We start from the raw sequence: 18,250 nt of genomic DNA on the forward strand, positions 1-18,250 counted from the left end.
CCAAGTTTCCTTGTCAGGAATTCACTGAGCATCTACATAGTGAGTTCAGGCCAGCCAAAACAACAACAAAAAAGTCTCAAAAAAAAAGCCAAAAAGCTTAGAAAAGCTAACTCTGTCTCACAGTAGTGTGTGTGTCGGGGTAAACACTTGGAATCCAGATAATCTTTGCCTTCTAATGAGACTCTAATTGAATGCACTAGTTACAAGTCAGAAGTAATATATAATAAAGGAAAAGTTTTAAATTGTTAATATAACCTATCTTTTTCCACTCTTAAGTATTTATTAGAGATACCATGAAAGCCATAAATTACCCAGATGTGTTTTATATTGGCAAGAATGTTATATGTTTGACAGGAAGTAGCCGGGCGTGGTGGCGCATGCCTTTCATCCCAGCACTCGGGAGGCAGAGGCAGGTGGATCACTGTGAGTTCAAGGCCAACTTGGGTCTACAAAGTGAGTCCAGGACAGCCAAGGCTACACAGAGAAACCCTGTCTCGAAAAAACCAAAATAAATATATATATATAATACATCTGTAACAAGTATATATATTATACATACATGTGTGTATGTGTATATAAATATGTACATATATACATATGTATGTATGTACGTATGTATCATTCTTTTGGGCCCGGGTCTCCTATAGCCCGAGTTAGCGCAGAATTTCCCGACTGTGCTTCTGAAGTGCTGGACTTACAGGCATGCACCACCAAGCCTTGTTTAGGAGAAAACCACTGCAGTTAACATCTTGTTCAGTGGACTAAGAAAAGATCTACTTTGAGTGTATTTGTACACTCAGTGAAAAAAAATTTACAGTATTAGAATTTGAATAGGTGCCAAATGCCCTGTTCATTTTCTCCGATCTGGAAATTATTTTCCAAATCACTTGAAGCTTGGGTAAAAATGCCCATTTCCCCCATCATTCTGTAGTATAACAGATCAGTTGCACGGTAGACTTCTTCAACCTTTCTGAGAGGACATCCCAGCTCTCGTTACCTCATCACCCCAGAGGATGCTGGCGGTGCTCACAGTACCGGAGCGCAGCAGCTGCTTCTGCACACGGCCCTTATCCCACACACCCATTCTGCTGCCACCATTGGCTCACCTGTGTCCAGATCCACACCGCCAAGTTGCCCAGGGTCAGAATGCTCAGCTTGAACTTTTAACCAGTGTTTCCTTAAGGTTGAACCCAGAGTTCTGCACAAGAACCTTGGCAAGAACGAGCAAGATGTCTGCAGATTCCTAGACTCCAGGCTGAGCCCTGCCCTTCACACTGGGCTTGTGTTTAATCAGAGTTTCTGCCATTGCCACCTCTACTGCACCAGTGCCAGGGACAGCACAGCCATCATCAATAGCATTTTGGTTTGGTTTGGTTTGGTTTGGTTTTTTGAGACAGGGTTTCTCTGTGTGGCCCTGGCTGTCCTGGACTCTCTTTTGTCGACCAGGCTGGCCTCAAACTCACAGCAATCAGCCTGCCCCTGCCTCCCGAGTGCTGGGATTAAAGGCTTGAGCCACCACGCCCAGCCAGTTTTATTTTTTCACTCTATCTTCAATGAATTTTCTTTCAGCCTTTACTAGTTTTTCTCTCTTCTGCACTCTTGTTTAAGAAAAAAAAAAAGGCCAGGAGGCAGAGGCAGGCGGATCAGCTGTGAGTTCGAGTCCAACCTGGTCTTCAAAGCGAGTCTAGAACAGCCAAGGCTACACACAGAGAAACGCTGTCTCAAACAAACAAAACACCAAAACAAACCCAGAATGCACTTCTGTTTTCTCATAGTCTAAGGATGTTGCTTGTGAGGATGTAGGCGTTTTCTGCTCTTTTCTTCATATCAGGATGCCGTGCTGCATGTCAGTTTCACATTTGGGCCGCATGTTGTGACCATGAAGAGGTCAATGGGCTCATCTCTTTTCTTAATGGCCAAAATGGAGTCCACTACAGCCTCTGTTAAAACATCTGCAAGTTCAGCATGAACTTCAGTTCATAGAGATCTTCTGGCCACATCAAGGAGTGTTTCTCTGTTCATCTCTCTGCTTGCTTTGACTTGTTCCAAAAACTGAAGTGCCTTTTCCTTTGCAGCTTCAAACCCTTCAGTTATTATTCTGGGGTGAAGACCCTCAGAAATGGAGAGGTCTGCTTGTTTCAGCAGCTCCCCAGTGATTAGGACACTAGATGTAATACCATCACCAGTTATGTCATCTTGGGCTGCAGCTACTTTTACTACTAACGAGGCTGTTGGATGTTGAGTTTGCATTTCATGAAGCAGCACATTGCCATCTTTACTAAGCACCAGAAATGAGCATCTTCACGGTGCCCTTCGGCCCCACATTGGTGCTGAGAACATTTATTCTGCAGACTCCATGTCACACTGATGTTCACCACCAACACTGCCTGGGCCTGCCCGGGCCACCTCAGCCTTAGGGTTTAGGGTCTTTACCACCACCATGCTGGCCTAGGTCCTAACATAACCTCTTAATGTCAGGAGCACTGGTATGGGAATGGCTTGAGAAATGCTGTTTATAAAGCTTGCCTTCACAATCTAACTTCCACCCAATCTATAATCAAGTTAATATGCTTTGATGTCATTTGTAACTCGGAGCCTACTATAGTCTATTTGATCACATTGTGAACCCCAAGAATGTAAACTGTAAAAGCCTGTTTCTAATTGTGGTATGGCTCAGTCTTTGATCGTAGAGCTTTCTGTTTACTGTAAGTATTTGTGGTGTGGCTCAGCCCTAGTGCACACCTTTAGTCCAAGAGTCAACCATAGGTCAAGAGGCAGAACAAGTAACTATTGACAGGGAGTGAACATATGTAATCAGAAAGGAGGGACGTTGAACTGAGAGTTTTTAAGACAGTGTGGAGAAGGGGCTTTTTCCTCAGCAGAATTCAGCTGTAGGAAGGTCAGCTGGGTGCTTTCTCTGACTCTGAGCTAGCATGTTTTCACCCCAGCATCTGGCTCCTGAGTCGTCATTGGTAAAACTGAGCGATTGGGCTTTTCTTTCTTTCTAACAGGAACCCCCTCTACTTATACTTTATATTCACCCTGTTTAGAATTAACTGGCCTACAAAAGCATCGTAATTAATCTTATTCCACCCCAAAGCAGCTTCAGGCTCAGCTGAATCCACAGCACTAACAATGTTCTGAGCCAGTAGGACCAGAAAAACAATTTTCTCTGTTACAAGAGTGCAAGAAAAGATTAAGACAAATCTTTTTGGTTTTTTGGGGTGTTTTTTTTTTGTTTGTTTGTTTGTTTTGGTTTATGTTTTTTAAAGACAGGGTTTCTCTATATATCCCTGACTGTCCTGGAACTCATTCTATAGACTAGGCTGGCCTGGGACTCAGAGATCTGCCTGCCTCTGCCTCCCGAGTGCTGAGATTAAAGGTGTGCGCCACCACCAGCCAGCTCTTCATTATGTTTTATTACCATATTTGCTGTGCAGTTTAATAAAGATGGCCTTTATTCAGCATTTTAGATTAGGTAATTAGAACAGCAGAGACTAAAGTCTTCAAATTCTTGTACACATGCCCAGAGGCACACACAAATGCATCCCCAAATAAAATAAACACATGTCAACAACTATCAAAAAGGTAAAGAAACAGTTTTATTTTGAAACAAATATCAATGTAATCAACAAATAACTCTTATTAATATAAGTTATTTTTAAATATAAACTTAACACATGTGCATCAAATTGCACTTTCATTCACTGGCAGAAGCATGCCTCCAAAACAAAATAATACAAAGGAAGATACATGACTGTATAAAATACATGCAAATAGCAAGCCACCATTTTCCAAGACCATTATTTTTGGTCAACATTTTCCAAGACCATAATTTTTACATAAATATATTAGCAGAGAAAAATCAATGCACATATTTAACATATACACAGTAGGATTCAACGCGCCATGTAAGTATAACCCTGGTGCTTACAGAAGCATAAACACAGTGTGGTCTGAACCAGGGACCTGAGCAACAGTGGCTGTGTGAGCAGTGATGAACGTAGAGCCGAGATCCGTGAAGTGCTCAGGCCCTAAGCAGAAAACCAAAACCCCCCAGCAGGAAGCCACACACCCCACCACAAGCCAACTTCTGAGGTGAAGGGAGAACTCAGCGAGGCCAATCATTTCATCTAGAGTAAAACGCAGAAAACAATCTGGAAATGTGAAATGAGCTAAATTCTTTTTGCTTTAAAGGCCCTGCTGCAGACTTGCTGCTCTGCTTCATGGCTTTGAGAAGCAAAACTAAAGAAGTTGTTAATGGGCTCAGGTGCTGTGGGGGAACCCACAAAAAATGGTCTGAACTGAACATCTTCATCTCCATCACCTCGATTTCCAACTGGTGTATGGTCCAAAGGAAACTTTGAGCTATTCCCTAGGGGAGAAAATTAGGGAAGAACATAAGAACATCTCCTAATAGGTCTTTGGGAACAAAACCAAGAGCCATCGAATAATACTAGCAAAATTCAACTCCTACAAGATGGATAATTATGTTAAAGTCATCTCCTGTGATAAATACAGACCTAACACAAGACCAAAGACCCTGTCACTCAGTTCTCCCCACCATGGAATATATTCTACTCCCTCTGTGAAAAGTCAAGCAGACGGGACACACATCTGACCATTTCTACCAGACCCGTTCTCAGCTTTAGCAGAGCAGACTTCAGGAAGAGGAAAAGCTGATTGTATCTGCCTAAAAGCTAAGAGCGGGGCTGGTCTTGTAGAGACTCAGGTTTGGTTCTAGCTCTCACAACCATCCAGTTCTGTGGGATCCAGCACCCTCTTCTGGCCTCCATGGGCAGAAACACACAAACATACAGCCAGCACACCCACATAAGGAAAAAAATATTTTTAAAAAATGTACAAAAAGAATGAAAAAATATGTACAACGCCATTGGAATAACTTACTTGCCATTTATAATGAACCTAGGCACAAGACTTCAGTTTTAGACTGGGACTCACGCTAGCCCTGACTCTAGTTTGTAGACCGGTTGGCAGAGATCCACCAGCCTCTGCCTCCCACATGCTGAACCAAAGGTTTGCACCACTACCCCCAGCCACAGGACATTCTGTTTGCATGTTCATTCCCTCATTCCCATTCTAGAACATTGTTTTCTCTCATTGAACCTTTCTCCTTAGCCTAAAATAAACACAAAAAGAAAAGTCCGTCCCAAGAGACTTTACTGTTTGCATGCCAGTTTATACAATTATATTAGTATTGAGGAAAAAAAAATTACTGAATGTTCTTGCACTGAGAATGAGCCTGCCAATCAGAAAACATTCTGATTTTGAGTTGTCTACTTTAGCCGGACATGGTGGTACATGCCTTTAGTCCCAGCACTTGGGAGGCAGAGGGAGGTGGATGGCTGTGAGTTTGAGGCCAGCCTGGTCTACAAAGCTACACAGAGAGACCCTGTCTCGAAAAAAAAAAAAAAAAAAAAAAAAAAAAAAAGAAAGAAAGAAAGAGAAATAATTGCCTACTTTGTGATGATTGAATAAACAAAACAAATGATCCAAGGGCAGAAAAAAGAACTGTGCAATCTCAGGCAACAAAGTGGTTTAAGTGGTTGTTTTTCAGAGATTAATTCTGCTCAAATTGAAAATAATTTATGCTATGCATGGTGGTGCACTCCTTTAATCCCAGGATTTGAGAGGAAGGCAGATTTGTGAGTTTAAGGCCAGCCTGATCTACATAGTAAATTTCAGGATAGCCAGGGTTATATAGAGACCCTGTCTCAAAAATAAACAAGAAAACAAAAATAAATGCATGCAAATACAACTGAGAGCTATGGTGCAGAGGGAAGACAAGGCACCCATGCTTACGGTGGCTCTCCACTCCCACAGCCCTCAGAAAGTGTAGGACTATGCAGCACACCTGAAAAATCAGTAATTTAAAAACTGGGTGTTGAGCCAGAAGTGGTGGCGCAGGCCTTTAATCCTAGCACTCGGGAGGCATAGGCAGGAGAACTGCTGTGCGTTCGAAGCCAGCCTGGTCTACAAAGCAAATCCAGGGCAACCAGGGCTACACAGAGAGACCCTGTCTCAAAAAAAAAAACAAACCAAACCAAACAACAACAAAAAACCTAAGTGTTGGGTATTAGACTCCTTCTTACCTAATGGGAAGCCAAAGACACCAGACTGCGGGATCATCACTTGCTCCAGGGAGCCTTCCTGGCTTGCAATAGTGATGTTTCGTAGCCTAAGGCTGTCATAAAGGCCTTGGAGCTTTTGATACTGGCGATTGCGTTCCATAAGTTTTTCAGAGATGTCACTAAACTTTTTCTTGTATTCTTCTAGAACTTTCTTCATGGAGGTGACCTCCCCTTTCATAGAGGTCAGTTCTACATCCTTGCTCTGTATCTGCTGTGTATATATCTTCTCCATCTGCTTTAAGTGGCTCTCGGCCTTGCTGAAATTATATTCTTGATAGAGACGCTCCTGGTGTATCTGTCCAAATAAATGAGAAGCAGCAGCGTGTGACAGACACAAGCAGAAAGGATGCTTGTATGGAGATGTCATTACCACAGTGTTTAAGGCCAAACACGAAAGCCACAGCATACAGTAGGCTGATTGCAGAAAGCCACAGCATACAGTAGGCTGATTACAGAAAGCCACAGCATACAGTAGGCTGATTACAGAAAGCCACAGCATACAGTAGGCTGATTACAGAAAGCCACAGCATACAGTAGGCTGATTACAGAAAGCCACACCACCAGAACATGCATCTCTTATCTACAGTGACACGCATGCGGAGAGTTCTTAGGAAATGCAACAGAGGTTAGGTGTGAAGTGTTGAGCATGTAGCCACAGCACAAAGGAAACATGGGCAGGAGGATCAAGAAATCAAGGTAAGCCTCTGTGATGATAAATTGAAGGCCATCGGGGCCACATGAGAAAAAAAAATTACATCACATACACACACACACACACACACACACACACACACACACACACACACACACACGAAGTTCAATTTTCCCAATGATCCAGGGTAAAAAAATAAGATCCCCAAATATCCTTGCTTCCTAGGATTTACATATGTGTAATCCCATATTGGACAGAACCTGTAACTAGACATAGTTACACTTTGGAAAAGTTTGGCAGTTTCCTTAAGGAAAAAAAAAAAAAAAAAAAAAGAGCCAGAGCTGAAGAAGGGTTTGGTTAGCATGTGCAGGACCCTGCCTGGGCTTGATCCTTAGCACTGCCCAAACAATTTCTCTAGCTAGAGTTGATGAACAAATGTGTGGGTAACTGCTACGCAGTATAAACAACAAAGCAAAAGTAAGTATGAACACAGAGAAACAGTTTACTCAGAAAATATAAAAGCAAAAATATCTACTTAGCATGTGATAAATACTTATAATAAAAACTAGGAAAAAAAATAGCTGGGTGCGGTGGCGCATGCCTATAATCCCAGCACTTGGGGAGGCAGAGGCAGGTGGATCTCTATGAGAGTCCAGCGCTCCTGTGGGCGCTGAACTCAGGTCGTCATGGTTACAGAAGCTCTCTACCCACTGAAACAGCTCCCCGGCCCCTGACACTAACCTGGTATGTCCAGAAGGCCAGTGCTCGGGAGCTGATGTCCAGGACAACCTCTGGCCGAAGGCCTGCCAATACCATAGCCTTGTATTCCTCTGACGGACTGAGTTCTGTACGGACAATATCCAGCTTTCCAGAAAGTGTACTGTTGCAGGCAGGGCAGATAGCTGGTGAGCGACTGAACTCACCACTGCCGTGCTGGTCACAGAAGATGTGAGAACAGGCAGTGACCCAAGCGTACCCAGACAGCTTGATACGACACTTCCGGTAATTGCAAAGCAACATGTCTTCACACAAAGACATGATGAGTCTCCAAAAGAAGAATCCTAACAAGGAATAAAAAAAAAAAAAAAAAAGGTAAGTCAGTCAAATTGGAAACAAGTATGAAATTTTAAAAGTGTACTGTTATTTGAGGAAAAAACTGGACATGGTTTTATATTACTTAAAAATTATATTGATTTTAGCCTCAATCCTGTCATTTTCCTTAGATAAAGACCATGAAGAAGTCATACAGCACTATACAGATAGTTCCAACTCATTTTATTTATTTTTTGGGTTTTGGAGACAGGGTTTCTCTGTGTAGCCTTGGCTATCCCGGGCTTGCTTTGTAGACCATCCCTTGTTCGAGGCCAGCCTGGGCTACACAGCAAGCTCCTGTCTCAAGAACAAAACACTGTTGCTTTAGTAACAGAGGTCAATGGATATATTACTGGCAGCTTCATCTCAAATGTCACACCTACCCCTCCCGAGGATTCCGTGAATCTGAGGCCACTAGGGGTTACATTGAAGACTCTGCCTTCAAATAAACAGATATACAGATGTCCTGCCTGGGTTTCAGATACAATTCACCTGACAGCCAGAGGCCAATTTTACTTTACCTCCCCCAGGGCAAAGCGCCCATCCCTTTCTCATCGGAGCTGCGAAGGCACAGCCAACTCCGCATTGCCACAAGGCAGACGGGAAAGTCACACGGGCTGGCTAAATTTTTTCAGAACAAGACCCACAGCTTTCCCTTCATTTTCGGCTTTTCCACACCTCTCACAGAAAAAAAAAAACAACAAAAAACAAAAAAAACGACAAGATACCTGCAGCAAAGCAAGCTAAGGACGCCGACCTTCCACGAAGTAGGACTCAGACTCAATTTGCGGCGCCGAGCTGCCAGAGCGCATGCGTGGTGGCCGCAGGGCATGATGGGTAGCACGAGGCGGGCTGCTGGGTAGCAGCTGGTAGTTTCTGCTGAGGTAATGAGTCAGGTGCTTAGCCGCTGGCTTTTACATGACAATATACAGTTAATGAAATAAGGTCTTTGAATCTACACTACTAATATTCGCAAGGTGTATGAAAGGAAGCAGTCGGCAGTGGTGGCGCACCTTTAATGTCAGTACTTGGGGAGAGGCAGGCGGATCTCTGAGTTCAAGGCCAGCTTGATCAACAGAGTTCCTGGACAGCCAGGACCACACAAGAGAAACCCTATCTTGGGAAGAAAAGGGAAAAAAAGCAAACAAAAACAAACAAACAAAAAACCAACAACAACAACAAAAACAAAGCAAAAGCCATTGGATCAAGCGCTATACTTTTTTCTAGGATTTATCTTTATCTAGGCATCATGGTGCACCTCTTTAACCCTAGCACTGGAGAAAAAGACTGACCATGGAGTTCCAGGCCAACCAAGGCCACTTGGTGAGAATCTTTCTCAAAATTTATTTTTACTCTTTTTTTTTTCTTTCTTTCTTTCTTTTTTTTTTTTTTTTTTTTTTTTGTTGTTGTTGTTGTTGTTGTTTTGTTTTGTTTTTGGAGACAGGGTCTCTATCCTGGACTGGCTTTGTAGACCTTCAACTCACAGCAATCCGCCTGCCTCTGCCTCCCAAGTGCTGGGATTAAAGGCGTGCGCCACCACGCCTGGCTTACTTTTTTTTTTTTAATACATGTGTGCCACGTCTCCATGTAGTCGGGTAGAGTACGTTATCGTTGCGAGCTGCCCTGTCAATGCTGTTAACAGTTCTAGGTCAGGGAGCTGGAGAGGTGGCTCAGTGGTTAAGAGCACTGCCTGCTTTTCCAAAGGACCTGGGTTCAATTCCCAGCACCCAAATGGCAGCTCACAACTGTCTGTAACTCCAAGATCTGACATCCCCACACCAATGCACATAAATTAAAATTAAAAAACAAGACCAAAAAAAAAAAAATTTCTGGGTCAGTTAGAACTGCTGAGGCATCCCTCCAGCCCAGAAGTCAGAAGCCTTAACTTTGAGGTATCATTGTAAAGTGAGTTCTTTTAAAGATCTACTTATGTAATATATAAATGTATATACATATTATGTCTACTTTACGTGTATTTAAAATATAAGTGTGTGTGTTGGCTGCATTTATATCTGCACTTCAGAGGAGGGCTTAAGATCCCATGAAACTAGTTATAGACTGTCGTGAAACAAGTAGGTGCCTGGAATTGAATTCAGGACCTCTGGAAAGGCAGCAGTCAGTGCTGAGCCAGTTCTAGCTCGTAAATATTGCTGTACCTATACTTCGGGGGGGGGGGGGGGCGCTAACTGTAGCAACTGTGGTTTTTCTGCTGGGAAGGCTGGAAGGGAGCTAGGATGCAAATGGTACTGCCATGCTTTTCCAACCCCCTTCAAAGGACAGGACCCAGTTATGAGCTAATTCACAGCCACACAATGGATGCCAACCAATGGAAACTTCCAATAACCCTTCTCTTTAGACAGGCTTCCTGTTTCCTATACTGGAACTCGGTGTACTGGAAGATGACCTTGAACTTCTGAACTTACTAAATCCTGGGATCAGGGGACTGTATGCTGGCTAGAACCTGGTTTTTAATTCTTGTTAGGCAAACAACTGACCTACACCATTAAACCATCTTCCTTCAATTAATGAAACGGTGCTAACATTTGTTTTTCTTCTAGCAACTTAATCCTACTGGTTGGTACAGATTAGTCAGGGGAAACTGGAGCTATAGGAAAATAAGAGGCGAATTTAGATGACCTCAAAGACTATAGCCAGCTTTATTCAACTACAGATGTGGCATCTCTAGTTCTGGCCAGGCCACAGTCAGGGCACAGGACCCAGTCACCCAGTGGCCTTGCTTCAAGATGGGGTTTCTGTAGCTAAGGGCAGGGGATGGAGAAGTAGATAGGCTGACTTTGACACTGCAGGGGCCGTGCTCTTATTTAATCTCTGGGTATGTGGGGTTGGGGTCACCTCTGGGTCCTGTAACTCAACTTAGGGCCTTAGCTTCAGGGCACAGCACTCCTGTAAGGAGGTTCACGGGTGAGCGCTACCTCTCATCATATGTCTGAGATATGATAAAACCTTCAGTTCTGGTTCTAACTGTTTCAGACATAGAAAAGGTACAAATAAAGTACAGCCTCGCTGAAGTTTCACAGAGAGTATGAACAATTAGACTTTAAGACTTATTTTGTGAACTTTACCTCCATGTTACTCGTTTTTTGTTTTGTTGCTGAGACAGGGTTTCTGTGTGGTACTGGCTATCCTAGACTCATTTTGTAGACCAGAGAGTCGCCTGCCTCTGCTTTCCAGAGTGCTGAGATTACAGCTGTGTGCCACCACCTGGCTTCCAAGTTCCTATAGAACATGCAGGAGTCGTGTTAATGTAAAATTCTCAAGTAACCTCTACGATGCCCCATGAATTTCACTGATTAAAAATGCAAACACCCTGCTACAAACAGTAACATTAGGACTTGATCCATCTCCTTGTTCATCTGATCCACAGGTTGATTCTAAGACACTATTCTGGTGAGTCGGCTTTCAGCTTTGAGTACACTCTACCGTCCAACTGAAGAGTTTAAACTGCTTTGAAATTTATTATTATTTATTTATTGGACCCCATGATGGTAGCACATGCCTTTAATCCCAGTCCTCAGGAGGCAGAGGCAGAGACAGGTGAATCTCTGTAAGTTCAAGGCCAGCCTAGTCTACAAAGTGAGTTCAACGACAGCTAGTACTACACAGAGACCCTGTCTTTGGGGGAAAAAAAGAAAGTCATTAATTGGGATGACTCAATGTCTCAGTGGTTAAGAGCACTAGCTGCTCTTGCACCCTCACAGCAGCTTACTGTCACTCCAGTTCTAGCGACTTTGATGCCCTCTTCTGACCTTTGAGCACAGGTGTGCAAACGGTGAAGACATACACTCAAGCAAAAACACTCATACACATATTAAATTTTCAAATTTTTATTAATTACTTGGGAAAACAACAAATCATTTCGGCAACTCCCAGGATCAACTAGTACAGCTCTGTGGAGTGAAAAGGACAGGCCATCCTGTAATCACCTGCTGCTTTCTAACTGTGTGACTTGGCAAGGCTCAGCACGCACTACTGCGGACGGCCTGCCCATCCTCAGGAATCCCAGAGAAGACAAGCCAGCTTTGCACATGATGGGTAGAACTTCAGTTAGGCTCTCAGCAGTGAGAGGAGCCGAGTTTACCTCCAACCACATTGAGAAGCATTGGGAAGACAGGGCACAACTATTCCCTTGGGAAAGCAACCAGCACTCTACCCCTGAAGTTTCCAGGGAGTCTAGAGTAACTACCATTTGAGGCTTATACTATCATGACCACCTAGGATACAATGATAGTAGAAAACTCGGCAAGGTTACATAACTTGTTAAGTGATAAGACCACAAGCCTGTAACCAGTCTGACTAGAAGCCTACAGTGCATACTATATGGAACCACTACACTATTCCACCCAAGACTTTTGGCTTAAAAAAAAAAAAAAACAAAAAAAAAAACAAACCACAACAAAAAAAAAAAAACCCTAAAATCCACACAGCTGGCCACAAAATATAAAGATACAAAGCAGAATTTTCAGATTCTTGACATGTCAACATCTCTCAACCTCAAGCCTTACCATAAAACAATGCAGACATTTTTCATTCCTCATACAACCATGATTTACAGCGCGAAGGTCCAGACAGGAAAGCTGGTTGATGCTCTCTCCTGTACTTCTTAAATTTCATCCTTAGTTTCTGAGGGAAGAAAGGGAGTGGATACAAGGCTGTTCATAAGCTATGTGTAATGTTATGGTTCCTGTTTGTCATGCAAACCCATTTAATAAACATAAACTCATTAGTATTGAACATGTAGTCAAAAAGACTGAAAAGCGATCAGTTTAAAACTCTCAAACTGGAGATGGCTCAGAGGTTAAGAGCACTGGCTGATCTCCTGCAGGTCCTGAGTTCATATTCCTAGCAACCACATGGTGGCTCATAACCATCTAATGAGTTCTGGTCCCCTTTTTTGGCCTGCTAGCTCACATGCAGACAGAATACTGTGTAAACAATAAAAAGAAAATATTTTCTAAAAAACTGTTAAACTTAAAAGACATATTAAAAGCCCAAGTTCAATTCCCAGAATGCACACAGTGGCTCACAGCTGTCTGCTAACTCCAGCCACAGGGATTACAATGTTTTTCTAGCCTGGGCACTGTATGTACTTGGTGCACAGGCAAAGAAGGCAAAATAGCAATATACATAGAATAAAATCTTTTAATATCAAACTCATTAGCTAACAGAATTATACCAGCTTCCAGTACTTTTTCTATACTGTTTAAGTCACTAAGGACCAACCAGATTTATCTCATATTGTCAAAGATCAAAACACAAAATGTTGATGCTATCAAATTCCTTAAATTATGAATTCCCTAGGAGGGAAGGGCTAAAGCCAAGTAAGACACTTTTAGGAAGCTGAATTCAGTTCCAAATGTTTGCCCTAACTTCAGTCTGCTCAGCACGTGTGTATAATCAGTGTGATCAGCTGAAACACGGACTTGACATGCATTTCATCATAGCAAACTGTAATGACCGGGCAGGACAGACGTCTGATACTGGACATAAGCCAGGAAGCCTCATGACCACTAAAACTCAGCCTCTGACTAACATGGCCTCCCTTATCTTTCCATTTACCTGTTATCAAGTGAAAGGAATCCAAATCGAAATATCCATCCGACTGCTTAGCACCATCTGTTATAGAACAGTAAACAAAGGTTACAAATTATAATTACATATAATTACATGCATCACACCAACATACTCCATATGCCAGGCCATGAGGAAAATTGGAAAATCACTATTCAATGTAACTTAAATCCAGCTGTGTTGTCACACATCCATCATCCCAACAAGCTGAGGCAAGAGGATGGAATATTTAAATCAAACATTGGTCACACACCAAGTTGAAGGACAGTTAGCTTGGCTGCAAAGAAGGCCCTGCAAAGCATAAATTTACACACAAAATCTTAAGCCATCATCATATTGGGGGATGACCTCTCCATGGGGCTAAAGAGATGGCTCAACAGTTCAGAGCACTTGCTGCTCTTCCAGAAGACCTACGCTCTGCTCAAATTGCCCACATCAGGCAGCTCACAGCAGTGCAAGGAGTCCAACACGCTCCTCTGGCAAAGGAAAGCAATATGAAAAAAACAACACATAAGGTTTTAATAAGTAGAAAATACTCCAGAATAGTTTCCAAACTATATTTTCATTTCACTGGAGCCAACTACTTAAACCTAACTGCCGTAAGAAAAACAAGTTGCCCAGACATAGGAAAATCACTTGGAGCCCCTGTTGGCCACAAGAGGGCAGTGTAAGGTGGCTTTGATTTCCTCTGCCTCAAGAACTTTCTTGTGTCCCTACAAAAAACCCCACAGAATCAAATGGTCTCATATGGGGCTGAGACTGGACAATCAGTCTCAGCTTGGGTCTGACCTAGGTTGTGTAGCTTGGTATTCTTGTGGGACTCCCAACAGTGGGAGCAGGGACTATCTCTGACTTTTACCTGTTTTGGGGATCCTTTTCCTCCTCCTCCTACTGGGCTGCCTGTCTGACCTTAGTGAGTGATATGTCATGTTGGGTTGATATCCCTTGGGCGGCCTGCCCTTTTCTGAAGGAAAAGGGAGGCATTGGGGGGTGGGTGTCCTCCAACTTGGAGGGGGAGAAAGGGAAAACTGCCTTTGGGATATATTATATAAGAATTTTTTTTTTTAAATCTTTTGGCTGGGCAGTAGTGGCACACGTCTTTAATTTAAGCACTTGGGAGGCAGAAGCAGCTGGATCTCTGAGTTCGAGGTCAGCCTGGTCTAGAAAGCAAGTCCAGGACAGCCAAGGCTACACAGAGACGCCCTGTCTTGAAAAAAAACAAACAAACAAACAAACAAAAAAAAATATATATATATATATATTTTTTTTTTTAAGGAGCTTTAAAAAAAAAAAAAAAAAAGAGCTACCAAAATAAAGTTCACGATAACAAACACTTCTATTCTTCACCTAATTAAGAACTAGAAATTCTTTACACTGTATGTAATTTAAGATTCAACTCATTGGGTTTGTGGTGGGCACCAAACATACTAGAGTGTCTAGATGTGTTGGCTCACTGCAACCCAGCATTCAAAGGCTAAGGAAGTATTTTTTGGATTTCAGGCCAGTTTTACCCACTCAGACCAAACAAAAATCCCTTGTCAAGGAAGGCTTCTGAACAAGGTTTGTCTTGAGCACAAATTAAAAGTGCATGTGTGGTAAGTAAGCACTCACTTGCTATAAGACCATTCAATTAAAAAATGAAGTTTCTTAGATAGGCATAGTGGTGCATGCCTTTAATGGGAGGCAGAGGCAGGCAAATGCTGTGAGTTCAAGGCCAGTCTGGTCTACAAAGAATCCAGGACAGTCAAGGCTGCACAAAGAAACCCTTTCTGGAAAACCCAAAAAAATAAAACAAATAAGTTTCTCTTTAAGCCTGTAATGCCAGCACTTACGTAGAAGGCAGAGGCAGCAAAATAAATACAAACTCCAGGCTAGCTTGGGATGCTAAGACCCTGTGTTTCAAAACTATTCAAACTACTAATAATTGTTCAGTAATTTTGTATTGTAGTCCTGGACCACAATAAGCAACATTTTATTGCAGAAAACTCCATTAAAAATCAGGACCAAAACAGTTAATATGACTAACAAATTGATTGAAAAGAAGGGACGCTACCCTTAAAATTACTATATATATAGCCAACAATACATGTGGCAAACACATGTGATCCCAACGTGTGGGAGGTGAAATTGAGGGAACAAAACCAAGGAGGGAAATAAAGGAAAACTTGAGAGCTTCATATTTACATGGAAATCTCTGGTTCCCTGAGATGTGACAATTCTAAGCTCTACACTGTTGACTTGAGTGTGAAATAGCTATGAAAGATGGCTTGGCTAAACGAGAAAGTGGCACATTGGTTCTACAGGTCAGAAAACTAAAGCAGTTTTAGGACTCAGACTTGGTCTTTCCAGGTGTTAAATAATGCCTTAAACACACACACACACACCCTAAGAATTTTGTAAATATGCAGCCAAGCATGGTGGGCACACTCAGCCTAGTCTACAAAGCGAGTCTAGGACAGCCAAGGGTACACAGAGAAACCTTGTCTCCAAAAAATGTAGGGGAGGGGCTACATGGCCAGTGTTCAGTCATCTTGTCAGAACCTAAGTTCCTATTTCTCCAGCAGTCTGCCATTCACCAGAAACCAGCTGACCTTGTCGTAGGTCGGCAGTTAGACACCTGTTGGGGGCTGATCATTCCAGACCCCCGAGCTGCTCCTTTTCCAGTAGGACTACTGATAAGATCAAAGGCCAGCTGCCTGTGAGCAGCAGTTCTGGGGGCTTTTTCCTGACTAACCAGATCCTTTACTACTTCCCTGGAATTTCTCTCTTCTGCAATTATAGCAGCTGTAAAGGTAGGTACCTGCTGGAGCATTCCAGAGTTAGATATCCATAGCAACCCTTGCTTACGCAAATACCCATGCCTCTGTGCCTATATAAACTCTGTGAAATTTTTCAATAAACAGGGCTTGATCAGAATGCAGACTTGCCCTTCTTCGTGTCTAGTGTTCTGTCTCTATACAGGAAACATTTCCTCCCGAGCATTAGTCGAACCCCGGCAGGCCGGAGCAAAAAAAAAAAAAAAAAAAAAAAGAATTTTGTAAATATGCTATATTGTAAATATGTAAAGGTGGCACATGCCTTTAATCCCAGTACTCAGGAGACAGAGGAAGGCAGATCAAGTTGTAAGCCAGCCTGGTCTACATAGCAAATTTGAGGCCACCTAGGGGATGCATGGTACGACCCTGTCTCAAAAAACAAACACAAAAAGGAAGAAGTGTGGTATGAACCTAGATTCCAGCCTGAGGCAAGTCAGCAAATTGAAAACAAAATTTTTGTAAAAAGCAAGATTATGTTTTTTTGTTTTGTTTTAAGACAGGGTTTCTTTGTGTAATCCTGACTGTCCTGGACTCGCTTTGTAGACCAGCCTGGTCTCGAACTTAGAGATTCTCCTGCCTCTGCCTCCCGAGTGCTTGGATTAAAGGCGTGTGCCACTTTTTTTTTTTTTTTTCGTTTTTCAAGGCAGGGCTTCTCTGTGTTGCCTTGACTGTCCTGCACTCTTTGTAGACCAGGCTGGCCTCCAACTCAGTGATCTGCCTGCCTCTGCTTCCCAAGTGCTGGGATTAAAAGTGTGCACCACCACGCCTGGCTTGTTTCAAAAATTTTTATAAGGCTAGAATAGAGTCGTAGCTCAGTCAGTGCCCAGTACCATGAGGAAGGCGTAGGAATATCACATGGACATAAAACAAGTAGCTGCATTTATAGCCCATCAGCCTTTAAATTTCCTCTTGAGACTGTCCAAGTCCAAGGCCACTTCATGGATGCTCTGGTGTTTCTGCAGGACCTCTGGGCCGACTCACACAATGCTATATCCCCAGTTTTTTCCTGGACACATTCCATCTTCAACCTGAAACTAGATAATGGAAGAAAGTAAGCACTGAGCTGATAAGGCACAGCTGCAAAAGGGTAATACCCTACTCACTACCAGCTGTTTAGCATAAGAAAGCATGTTTTACTGGGGACAGGATACTGTGAGAGCACATATGAGCAACCAGGTAGCTCAGCCAGGCCCATGACCAGTAAGATGGTAAGGTGTACTTGCAAGTTGTGGCTCAAGACAGCAGGGAAAAAAATAACTTGGAATCAGTATTCGAGAGGCAGTAACTTTGCCATAATCTGCTTCCTACATATTTCCTTATTTTCTAAGTACAGCAATCTTCTATAAAAATATGCAAGCAAGGTTTAGAGAATGCCAAGGGAAGTAAGCTTAATGGCAAGAAATAGTTTTTATTCTTTCCCCAGCTTTATTAAGATATAATTGACATGCTGGGCGTGATGGTACACGCCTTTAATCCCAGCAGTTGGGAGACAAAGTCTACAAAGTAAGTCCAGGACAACCAAGGCTATGTGAAGAAATACTATCTCGAAAAACTAATTTTAAAGCCAAATTTAAAAATTTAAGGGCTGGAGAGATGGCTCAGTGGTTAAGAGCACTGTCTGTTCCTCCAAAGGTCCTGAGTTTAATTCCCAGCAACCACATGGTAACTCACAACCATCTATAATGAGATCTGGTGCCCTCTTCTGGCTTGCAGGTGTACGCGCAGGCAGAGCACTGTATACATAATAAATAAATCTTTTAAAAAATAAAATAAAGGGGGGTGGTTGGCTAATGGATGGTGTTTTGTTAAAGGAATCCATTACCTCTTATCCTCTGTCTGGAGGAAGATATGAACACACTAAGTATATTAGCAATCTTTGAATGCAGATCTGCAGAATGTACTATACTTTTTATATTTAGCTTGCGTATGGGTAGTTTGTCTGCATATAT

General features: G+C 42.6%; 1 protein-coding gene, 1 non-coding gene and 1 pseudogene across 2 annotated transcripts; all 3 read right to left on the reverse strand.

Moving 5' to 3' along the window:
- Positions 1 to 1,531: 1,531 nt before the first annotated feature.
- LOC127187144 (T-complex protein 1 subunit zeta-like) lies at positions 1,532 to 2,442 on the reverse strand (annotated as a pseudogene).
- A 1,201-nt stretch (positions 2,443 to 3,643) lies between these two features.
- On the reverse strand, positions 3,644 to 8,824 carry Ccnb1ip1 (cyclin B1 interacting protein 1). The gene is made up of 4 exons (XM_051143391.1): positions 8,625 to 8,824; positions 7,546 to 7,865; positions 6,114 to 6,447; positions 3,644 to 4,375 (listed from the first exon to the last, which is right to left on the reverse strand). The coding sequence occupies exons 2-4, from the start codon at positions 7,840 to 7,842 to the stop codon at positions 4,176 to 4,178; spliced, it is 831 nt and encodes a 276-aa protein (XP_050999348.1). The 5' UTR covers positions 7,843 to 7,865; positions 8,625 to 8,824; the 3' UTR covers positions 3,644 to 4,175.
- Positions 8,825 to 13,287: 4,463 nt separating this feature from the next.
- LOC127187302 (small nucleolar RNA SNORD126) lies at positions 13,288 to 13,364 on the reverse strand. The gene has a single exon (XR_007830452.1). It is a non-coding gene; the product is annotated as a small nucleolar RNA SNORD126 (small nucleolar RNA).
- Between the last annotated feature and the right edge of the window lie 4,886 nt (positions 13,365 to 18,250).

This window comes from Acomys russatus, chromosome 3, assembly GCF_903995435.1.
Source record: "Acomys russatus chromosome 3, mAcoRus1.1, whole genome shotgun sequence".
Lineage (NCBI taxonomy): Eukaryota > Metazoa > Chordata > Mammalia > Rodentia > Muridae > Acomys > Acomys russatus.